At 51.3% G+C, this 11,522-nt stretch overlaps 1 protein-coding gene across 1 annotated transcript; it reads left to right on the forward strand.

Moving 5' to 3' along the window:
- Positions 1-7,541: 7,541 nt before the first annotated feature.
- On the forward strand, positions 7,542-10,410 carry S100A9 (S100 calcium binding protein A9). The gene is made up of 3 exons (XM_011229064.3): positions 7,542-7,702; positions 8,072-8,232; positions 10,050-10,410. The coding sequence occupies exons 2-3, from the start codon at positions 8,083-8,085 to the stop codon at positions 10,290-10,292; spliced, it is 393 nt and encodes a 130-aa protein (XP_011227366.1). The 5' UTR covers positions 7,542-7,702; positions 8,072-8,082; the 3' UTR covers positions 10,293-10,410.
- The last annotated feature ends 1,112 nt before the right edge of the window (positions 10,411-11,522 follow it).

The raw sequence follows: 11,522 nt of genomic DNA on the forward strand, positions 1-11,522 counted from the left end.
AGCTGCTAACATAAGACACAAAAGCCAATACAAATGTTTTTGTGTAATTTTTAAATTTTTGTTTAATTTTTAAAAATAATTTGAGAATGAAAACAATGCAGGAAGCAGGAGAGCATTTTTTAAAACCGTCATTGAGATCCTCTGAAAGATAATGAACTTACTGCATCCATTAATAAGAACATGAAACTTAAAAAAATGTTTTTGGGGGAAATAAAAATAATTCTGGGGGAAAATATGGTAGAAAAAATGCAATGGGGAGATTGGGAAATAAAGCTGAAATAATCTTCCCAAAATATCAACAAAACAAAGAAATGAAATATAGGACAGAAAAAAGGCTTAGTACAGGAGAATCAAAATCCCAAGTAATACATGTTCAGAAAGAGAAAATGGGGGTGGAGGGGAACAACAACAAAATAATTCAGGAAAATTTCTCAGAATTGAAGGACATGAGCTTCCATAATGAGAAAGCCCACCATGTACCTTGCATAATAGATGGAAACATTCATACCAAGGAAATTTCATAACACAGAGGTCAAAGAGAATATCCTAAAATCTCTCAGAGAGGAAAAAAAAATCAGGTACAAAAATAAGGAATAAAAGTGTAGTTGGACTTCGCAATATCACTGGAAGGTGGAAGATAATGGAGCAGTGCCTTCAAATTCTGCAGGAAAATGATTTTTAATGTATATTCCATACCCAGATGAACTATGATCAACTTTGAAGACAGAGGAAAGACATTTTCAGACAGACAAGTTCTCAAAAGTTTTACTAATTAAACACTCTTTCTTATCAAACTATTAGAGGATACAGACCACTAAAGTGAGAGATAAAAGACCTCATAGGCTCCAAAAATCAGAAGATTCAACACAAGAAAGAGAGAAAGAGGGTGACAGTAAAGGGAGATCCCAAGTCGACAGGTGTTCAGTAGACAGGGAGTAATCAGTCCATAGAGAAACAAGAAGAGGGACGCCCGGGGGCTCAGTCAGTGAAGTGTCTGCTTTTGGCTCAGGTCCTGATCAAGTCTACATCAGGCTCCTTGCTCAGCAGGGAGCCACTTCTCCCTCTGCCTGCCACTCCCCCTGCTTGTGCTCTCTCTCTCTGCCAAATAAATAAATAAATAAAATCTTTTAAAAAAAAATAGAGAAGCAAGAAGTGAGAGGGAGAATGAAATTGATAAATTATCTGATTGTAGACTGTATTAAGAAGAGGTTTACCCTTCTGGCTGAGAGTTTGGGAATCAATTAGTTATAGATACATAGAAAGCTAAGCAAGTGGGGAAAATCATAATTTAATCATTTAAAAATCGTCAAATCCAAGGAAAACAAAAATGAATAAAAAAGGAAATCTAATCATAATACAACCTGAGACTCAGATGTGAATATTTGCATAATTATAGTCATGTCAACACTGAATACTGATCAAACAATGAGGAGTTAAACCTACCTCTAATGAGAGGATGGGAAAATGGAAGAATATTTGGGGAGCAGGAGTATGAAAGAGCCAAAGTTTCACCTTCTATAGCAAGAAGATATAGATAGAGGTGAAAAGTGTAGTGAACGCGGTCTAAGACTGTTCTTTAGAACTAAGACAATTAAACAGCTGAATTGGTTGCCTCTGTGGAGTGGGAATCAGACTTGGCAAAGTGACAGACGTCTTTAGCTTCTTTGGGGTTTTTAAGCTATATAAATATATAACTTTGGTAATAACTTAACTGTTTATGAGAGATTTAGAAAAATATCCTCTAAAGCATTGCCCTAGGGTTCAGCTGTGTTAATTATATTAAGTTGATGAGGACAGCTAAATAAAAGCGATGGGGGTGGGAAGGGGAGAGCTATAAAAATGGTTTGTGGTGGATCCAGTGGCCTGGATCCAGTGCCTGNGGTCGGGGCCAGGGGAAAGAAGCAAGGACAGCTCCAGGTCTCTGGCAGCTGTGTTTGGTCTTGGTAGTGGAGAAGGGACAGCCCAGTGAAGGAGCAAGCATGGTCCAGTCACTCTGGCAAAGATTCTCACAGCACCTTAGGCTTTTCCTCCACAGCACACACAGCCCCAGCACCCAGCACGCTGGGCACATAGTGGGCGCTCAAGGAAGATTCCCTGAATGAATGAAAGACTGAATAGATGAATCATTTTACTCATGACTACTCGTGGCCTTAATCCAAATGATCTGTTAAATCAACCCCCGTTGCTACACTGAGCGGGAGGTGGTGATGACAGGGCGGGGGGCGCGGCTGCACAGAGCACCTGCTTGTATAGATCTCCACAAGTGAGCCATTAAACAGAGCCAACCAGAGAAACTAGCAGCGCACTCACTTCGTAGACGGGCTCAGAGTCCTTCCCCTCTGTCCTCACGGGCACATTTACAGTGAGCTGTGGTTATATAACACGTCTTTCCAGCCTACAATTAGGTGCATCTGAAGAGACTGGGGCCTCTGAATCATCTTTATGCATTCACCTGCCACTGAAAGAGAACAGCTGTCAAATCCCAAAACGTGCCTTGTAAACTTGAGCAAAGTTCATTGTGATGGAGGTTTTCCTCCTACGTGGGGCTCTAACAACTAAGTGGCCGTCTTACCTAAGTGTGAACCTCCCAAGATTTCCAATTACCCTGATGTGGACCCACAGGTTACCTATAGGCCAGAGGTGGCCCCCAAATCTCCACACTCCCAGAATTGCCCCAAATGAACAAGCAAAACCAGTGTGCGTGCTAGACACACAGCCTCAAGTGGGAAGGAGATGAAGCGGGTACCTGGCCCCACCGCCCCTCTTCCAGCCATACCACCTCTGAGCTCTGCCTATATGATGTCCTGGAGTCCCCACTGCTCTTATCTTAGCCTTTGATAAGAGTTCAAGTATCTTGTGATAAAAGGAAAAAAAAATCTATCTTTTCAACAAGCTTGCCTTTTGTAAACATCAGCCGAGCCNCAGCACACACCTTGCTAATCCCCAGGTGACTTTTCACACTCCCTGCTTCCATCACTCCTCCCCACGTCCTTCGTTCTCTTCTCAGCCTTCTCCCTGCTGCACAACTTCTTAATTACAGGCAATAACCTGTAAGCGTAGGTTCCACCAAAACCAAGTCAGTCACTCATCTTATTCTGCCAGTGGTTGGTTATCAGATGTCTCTCCCACACCAGACTTATCATCCAGGAATGAGCAAACATGAGAACACCCTCTTTCGAGGAGTTAAACACGACTAGGGCAGCCCCACAAGCCAGTACTTAAAAAGCCAACATGGTAATGCATGTGAAAGCCCTTTACTTTTCATAAAGGGCTGCATACTTCCAAGGAGTTCCTGACAGGCAGAGGAAGCCAACAGGGAGATACTGAGATACCGGCCAGGAATTAGTAGAAGGATCTGGAAACTCAAGGACCTAATGAGGACAAAAACCAGGTTCTACAAGAGACAGGAGAGGAGGAAGAACTGGAAAAACAGAAGGCACAAACAGAAAAGGGACCAACAGAGTTTTCCATTAGAAGGTACAGTTTCCCAGAAATCACAATGGGTATGAGGAAGGACAGCTGAGGTGCAGTCGGGGGCAGTGACTGGACTTGGGAGCACAGCTATTGGAGGATCTAAGAACCCAGGTTACTGGAGGGGTCACACCGTGGACACCGGAGCAGTGCAGCAGGGGGCGGGGTGTCTCAGGAACCTCAGGTCAAGCCTTCAGTGAAGGACACGAGGAGCAGTCAAAGCTTGATGTAGACTGAGCCCGAAGGTGCAGGAAGTGGTCAGAGTTACCCATGTCCACCCTAATATACATAGAATGAGCAGTGGGGGCCAGAAGTGGCCAAGGTGAAATCTCCTGGAAGAGCATCTGGAAGTCTTAGGCAGGACAGAGGAAAGGAGGAAGGGAAGGTATGGAGGGAAAGCGTATAGGGGAGAGGATGTGCAGGGGGAGGGCAGCAAGGGTGAGGGCGTGGGGGATAGGGCTGTAGAGGGGAGAGACAAGCAGGTTGTAGCCTGGAAAGGGCTGGGCCCAGGCTCAAGCAGCTTTGTTGGGAGGGGGGACCTGACTTCATCTGCAGGGTAGCAGCAGGGACCTGGGGGTCAGACAGGGGCCTGGGGGCCATGAGGCTTGTGGTATTCATGAAGCCCACTAAGGTTGAATCGAAACCTGGAGTCAATGCTAGAAATAACCTAAAGGCCAGCTGAATCAACCTCCTCACTTAATGAATAAGAAAAGGGAGTCCCAGACATGGAAATTTTTCCAAAGCCCATCCAGTAAGTGTGGAGAAGTTAGGACTAGAATCCAGCTCTCAGCCCCTCACTCAGCTGTGAGCTCCCACTGAGGATCCTGCAGGCTGAAGGACACAGAGCCTGGGGAAGGTCCACCCGCGTGCCTGTGTTACAGCCCCATTATAATACCTGGTTTGATACCGACAAGTTAGAAGGGACAAACTTCCCTGAGGGACGGCAGCAGGATGGTTGCAGAGAAGAGGGACACAGACCCACTCTTGGTCTTGGGCACCAGGAAAGAAGAAATGCTTACATGGTTGCTTAATTGTTTTAAACACAGCTGAGGAAACCATACCCTTTTCTTTCAATGGCAGCCTCCAGAATCACTGTCTGGAACCAGAACGGCCCATATCATGCCCTAGCAGGAAGCTCTGCGATTCCCCAAGGAGAATACGTCACCACCCACCACCCCACATCCCAACCTCTGGCCTTGGTTGGCAGTGAGGAGGATAGATGGCATTGGGGCAGAGATCGATGGAGCCAGAAATAGCCCGCCCATGTCAGGACCGCCACAGCTCAGCCCTAGCCTGTCCTGAGCCTGTCCTGAGCGGGGGCTAGCCTGGGGCCACGGACCACGACGGTTTTCCGACAGGAGGGAACCCACTGTGGTGCACGAGGCAGACTCCCATCTGTTTCAAAGCCTGTCCAGCTGCTCACAGCCACCAGCAGCTGGTCGTGTTCTCCACCTCCCCCATTGTACTGACATCTTGACTCGACGTTCTGCGGTCACAGACAAGGGCTCGACAGAGCGTCACAGGGGACAGAGCAGTGCTCATCGTCGTGCTTCCTCAGGTATTCATGTATCCGTGCACTCCTGCATTTACTCCTTCAACGACTGCCCATCCAGAGCCTCCGAGGCCAGGCCTCGCTCTGACCCAGGACCACAGAAGTGACTCACGCAGCGTCCCTGCCCTGAGGAGCCCCGGCAAGCAGAGGAGGCAGGCCTGCCAGTCAGCCGCACGGGCGGAGCAGACATGACAAGCCATCTGCCTGCGGTCAGGCTGTCTTTGGCACACACCATGCCTCATTGTTAATGTTTTTATTTTTCTTTAAAATTAGTTGAAAAATTTTATAAGCAGGAGCCTTTGCATAAAAATTCATATTTTCTGGGCCTTCAGGAGATGTGACGACACCTGGTCCACTTCCCCACCACAGCCTGAGGCTGAGTACTGCTGCTCCTTCAAGGGAAAAACAATCCCATGTGCCACAGTCTCCACCACTCCCTGGTGTCCCCAGCTGGAGGCCCCATGTGAATTGCCACAAGCTGCCCTACTGATGGTGCTGTTGTTCCCAAGCCCAGCAGCTTCCCCAGGGTGCTCGAGTGCCTTCTTCCTGCAAGCTCCTGTCCAGGGTCCTTGGTCCAGAGTGAAACGTGCTTTGGCAGAGCCAGCAGAGGGCACTGTGGGGGCGCATGGGAGAGGCACCCCGGGCACCGCTGGGGCACCTAGAATAGAGATTCCCTAACAGCCTGAGCTTCCTCCACTGCTGCAAACAATGGAGGGCAGACCTCATCCTGCACCGTTCATTCCATCATGGGTGATTTACTCAGTCATTCAAGCACACATTCAACAAGGGTTTATTGAATATTTGCTGTGTGTTTGGCACTGTGCCAGGCCCTGTCCTTAGCTCCCAGGAGTTTAAGATGTGATTAGGAATGCAAGATACAAGATTACGTCCCCTCCATGTATTATGACTCATTCATCAAGTCCCCCAACATCTTGCACTACTGTCTGCACGTAGTAGGTGTCCGACCAATATTTGTATTAATGAGTGAGACAGTAACTAGTAAGCAGGCCTCTTACTTACCGAGCTCTTCCACCTTCACACCTACAGTCTCAATCCTCAAGATAGGTTGTTATTTTCCTGTTTTAATGACAAAGCAGTGAGGCCCAGAGAGGTTAAGTAAACTGCTTAAGGTCACACAGCCAGTCTGAGCCATCTCAGCAGTGCAAGGCAGGGCACGCTCAGGGCCAACGTGCAGCACACACGGGGGCTGCCTGGGGCTTTCAGAAGGGCGAGCAGTGAAAAGGGGCTGGAAGTGAGAGAAGGGTCCATGAAGATGGGACAGAGGAGCTGGTAGAGGTGGAAGAGGACATCTTCCCAGATAGAGGAGGGGCTGGACAGAGCAAGAGCTTCAAGGACAGCACCCATTGTGAAGTCCTCCATACATGCTTCCTGGGTCAAGGGGTGGCGAGGCCGCCATGACTGGACATGATCCTTCAGCAAATGTGAGGTCTCCCATCTGCCAAGCCCTGGACTGTGTGCTCAGGAGGGCAGGAACATGAAGAACTTCCCTTGAGGGTCCACAGGCCATTGTCAGACAAAAGCAAAATAGGTACCCAACCCAGGAGAGGAAGTGTTGAGGCCAGAAGTGGTGTGGGAGCAATTTGGGGGGAAGAAGAGCTATTTCCAATCGGGAAGATCAGAGCAGGCTCCTGGATGAGGTGGCATTTGAACCGAGCCATGAGGGCTCAGTAGGACTGCACCCTGTCATGGGTGAAGGGCACTCGGGTGAGAGCACCAAAGACAAAGGCCTGGGGTGCATGTGGCAGGTGGGCCCCCTATGACCCCAGGAGAGGAGCTGGAAGGGAACAGGAAGAGAGGCTGAGGGGCAGGGCAGGTGTTTCTGGGGAGCTTTGTGTGCTGTGCTAAGCCGCTCAGCTTTCTTCCCCGGGCAAGGGAGGTTGGTAGCCAGGGAGGGACAGGTCTTGCCCAAAGAGAAGCTACATAAAAATGCTTGTCTTGTAGGCTGTAGGTTTCTAAAGGCTTGGCTCTAGAAACGCATTCACCCCGAGGATCTCTCAGACTGCGAGAGGGAGGTGTGATCGAAATCACCCTTAACCAAGAACCAGGATGTCTGGGCCCAGTTCCTGCTGTGTCACCAAGCAGGCCCCTCTCTGGCATCAGTTTCCTCATCTACAATACGAGGGGGTGGGGCACTTCCACCAACCCTAACCCTAACACCAAGTCACGCCCTGTGAGTCTAAGAACCGCGTGCCAAGACCTCAGCCTCCAAGGACTGCTTATCACAGAGCCAGGCAGACACAGGAAGGCTCAGCCAGCCTTGCTGGGCTGCACGCACGGGGGAGGCAGAACCAGCAGCCGCTGACTGACCAACCTCAATGGGAGCAGGGGGAGCGTGAGAGCTGCCAAGGGAGAGGCAGCTGGCTTGCTCAGGTAGGGCAGGGGTTGGGGTGGAGAGGAAGTAAGCTACCCAGCCAGCTTCCTCCCAAACCAGCTCCAGGCCCAGCCTGGGCATTTCACAAAAAGGCCAAAAGAGCTTTGTGAACATTTCCTGTCCCGCCCCAGCCCCTTTCCTGGCACTGACAGTCCAGCTCAGGGTTACCACACTGCTCACCTGTGAAGCAATCTTCCCACGAGAGCTGAGTATCTGGCCAGAAGCTGCCTATAAATGTTGGACACACACAGCGCTGTCAAATCCCTCTGTGTGGCTCCTTGACTTGGGTAAGTGAGCTCTCGGCTTCCCCCCCACCCCGACTCCTTCTTCACCTTCCCGCCATGACGGGGCCTCCTCCAAGGTCTCCTCCTGGAAGCCCTCTTCGATTGACCCACCCACTTGAAAATTCCCTCACATTTTCTTGGACCGTGTTCCACGGGGGCCTCCTGTCCTCAAATGCCCGCTCTTCAGCGTTCTCCAGACACTCTAAAACCACCCCTCCCATATGTGGGGCAATATCTTCTCTCAGACCAGCTGCGAGCTTCTTTTCCTTCTGTGTTTCCCCTGTTGTTCCTACGTGCGGCCTGTGGGAGGTGTCAGGGGAGCCCGGCAGCCTTTTCTTCTACACACCTGAACCCTGGCTTGTCACTCCTCAGAACGCAGGAAGATGGCGGACCAGATGTCGCAGCTGGAATGCAGCATTGAGACCATCATCAACATCTTCCACCAGTACTCTGTGCGGCTGGGGCACCCGGACACGCTCAACCAGAAAGAGCTGAAACAGCTCGTGAAAAAGGAGCTGCCAAACTTCCTCAAGGTAGGCAGAGGCTCCTGGCAGGCCTGGCGCAGCCTGGGGCGTCCAGGCTAAGGCTGGGGTATGGGGGTACACTCTGCAGAGGCACCGGGCGCCCCGTCACTAGAGCCGTTACAACTTAAAGAGCAGACTGACTGGCAGTCAGTATGTATGCTGCTGCAGGACCCTGTCCCAGACAAGGGTGCCTACTGGCAAACAGGGACCCACTGTCGGCACATGCAGCAAAAAGACGTTGGCCAACAAAGAGCACAGATAAATCCAATGCCCGTTAGTGCCCCAAAGGACATAAGAGAGAGCGCTGCGGGTGATTTGGGCTGGGTGGGGAGAGCTGACTAGTTGGGTGGACAAGAAGGCCCCCTCCAAGGAGGTCTTTTGAGTTGACACCTGAATCGAGGAGGGAAGCAACAGAGGACAACCCTTGGCAGAAGCGGAGAAGACGCTAACCCTCAGCCGGGTCTCAGAGCGCAAGAGCTGAGGGGCTCCCTAACCCTGAGGGTCCAGAGTAGGACACACGTCCACCACGGGTAGCGAAGCACCCTGACGACCAGTGGCATGCACAAAACACTCAGTAACATAATTAGTTTATTTCCCTGATCTGCAAATGACTAGGCACTTCTAGAAAAAAAAAAAAAAGGATTGTTTCCATCCGGTCTTTTAGTCTTCTTTACAAGTCTGGGAACTTTGGGGAAACAGAGGCCTGGACTAAGAAAGGTGACGTGTCTGAGTTCCGGTCTCAGTTCCATTCCTGGGGCAAGTGGCAGCCCTCCCCAAGCCCCACACAGCTCAGGAGGTGGTACAGGGGGGATGCTGACAGCTCCCCACAGGTGCGGACATTGGGAAGCAGGATGCTGGATCAGGACAGATAGGAGAGGGTACAGCCAAGAGCTAGTGGGGCAAGGTTCTCCTCGGTGTGATTCTTACACCTGCCCCACCACCCACCTCCCTCGTCCAGGAGTGGGGGTAAGCCGAGACCTTGCCGAGCAGCTGCTGCAGAGTGAGTGCTCTGCCCAGGGAACTGGGAAAAGTGCAGAAAAGAAGGCTGTGTGGAGGTGCTGCAGGAGTGGGAAGGGCCTGGGGGCTGAGCTGGGCACCCACAGGGTCTGGGGAGGGGGCTCAGCTGAGCCTCCCCAGCCAGAGAGTGGAACCAACGCAGACTGGATCTTCCACCTCCCGCCCCCCCCCCAGTATACTTCATCACACCTTTGGGGTCAATGGAGAGCATACACTGCTCTCTGGCCCCACACAAGGTACAAACCATCGTGTTCTCCTCAGACACTTCCCCTCCATGTAGGTCGAAATGAGTGTCACTTATGAGTAACCTAGAGAGGGAAGGGAGAGGTGGAAAAAGGGGAGGGAGCAGGACAGACAGGTGGAGGGACTGGGACAAGGCTGGGCTCGTGTCCACCGTCCAGCTCCCAAGCCTTGTCACTTTGCACAGACTAGTTCGCCTTTTCTAAGACAGTTTCCTCAAGGAAGACACCCAAGGCTACCTGTTAAGCTTGTTATAAAGACCGAATGAGGTGACATTTCTGTACATACTGCTTGCACGACTTCAAGGACGTCACTTGATCTCAGTCCCTCTTCTGTAAAACGGAGAGAACGGTAGTGCTCAGGTCCCATGCAGAGTAAGTCAGCAAGTGTCTAGCACACCTGCAGCACCCTCTACACTGTGGGCATCTGTCAGTGGTCATTTTTAACTTTTTAACTAAGGCCTAGGAGGCCAGGTTTCCCTGTGCCTTTGCCTGGGGTCATTGGCCGAGCTCCCCGTCCCCAGCGCTGGCCACACCCAGCCCTAACTGCCCTGTCTCCCCCACCCACAGAAGCAGAAGAAGAATGACAATGCCATAAACAAGATCTTGGAGGACCTGGACACAAATGGAGACAAGCAGCTGAACTTCGAGGAGTTCTCCATCCTAGTGGGCAGGCTGACGGTAGCCTCTCACGAGGAGATGCACAAGAATGCCCCGGAAGGAGAAGGCCACAGCCACGGGCCAGGCTTTGGGGAGGGTAGCCAGGGCCACTGCCACAGCCACGGTGGCCATGGCCACGGCCACAGCCACTAATCAGGAAGCCAGGACACCCTGCCCCTGCCTAACTAGGGCCACAGAGAGGCCAAACTGCCTTCTAGGGAGCTGGGGGGCTGGGGAGCAGGGGGCAAAATAAAGTCTTCCTCCAAGCCAGCGCGCTGTGTGCTTCCTTCCACCACCCCCTTCCCAACCTGTCCTTCCAGGGGCCTGCGTGGTACATGGCCCTGCCCCTTCACTGCTCAACCCCTTCATCTGGTAATAACAGAGTAAGAAGCCACAATAATGTGGGTCTGTCCTAAGCCCCTTGGGCTCACTTCCCTGACCATTTCCTCACCTCTGACCTCAGGCCCCACCACTCAGGTCCCAGTCACCTCAGTCCAGCTCAGGACTGTACTGCCCGTCAAATTGGCGCTCGTCACCACAGAAAGCAAAAGGGGGAGTATCCCTGCCTCTCGACATGCAGGCCACCCCCCCACCCAGCGCTGACCGCAATCTTCCACAACCATCTGTCGTCTCCTAAAAGACCTCATTCCCCTGGAAGTTGTCCAGAGGTGCGCGTAGATGGGCCGTGTCTAAGGAGGGTTACTGAATCGGGTGTGTTTGCCCAGCAATTGAGTTCTGAATCCATGGGAGCAAATCGGTGTCTCTTCACAGGTGGGCACTGGGGCAGGTGCGGGCACGGATGAAGGTTGGGGAGTCTGACCCGTGCACACTCAGTCCCAGCAGGATGGAGAGAGAGAAGAGCCCTGCCTGCTGGTTGGAAGAATGAGCTCCGATCATGTCCCTGCAGCTATACGGCTCAAGCGCTACCATGAGGAGGCTGGGCTTTGGGTCCAGAGCTCCCTGCGCAAATGAAGAATATGAGACAGAGTGGAGAAGGAACCAGTCCAAGGCCATAATGGGTGAAGTGGCTCAGTCGGTTAAGTGTCTGCCTTCAGCGCAGGTCATGATCCCAGAGTCCTGGGATCGATCCTCAAGTCAGGCTCCCTGCTCGGTGGGGAGTCTGCTTCTCCCTCTGCCTCTGCCCCTCCACCTGTTCATTCTTGCTCTCTCTCTTTCTCTCTCTCTCTCTCAGAAAGAGAGAGCTCAAGTGGGAGAGGCAACATACAGAGAAGGAAAGGGAGAAGCCGTCCCAGGACCCTGGGATCATGACCCGAGCCAAAGGCAGACGCTTAAATAACTGAGCCACCCGGGGGACCCAATAAATAAAATCTTATAAAAAAATAAAATAATAATAATAATAATAATAATAATAATAATAAGGCA

The sequence above is a fragment of the Ailuropoda melanoleuca genome, chromosome 6, assembly GCF_002007445.2.
Source record: "Ailuropoda melanoleuca isolate Jingjing chromosome 6, ASM200744v2, whole genome shotgun sequence".
NCBI classification, from domain to species: domain Eukaryota; kingdom Metazoa; phylum Chordata; class Mammalia; order Carnivora; family Ursidae; genus Ailuropoda; species Ailuropoda melanoleuca.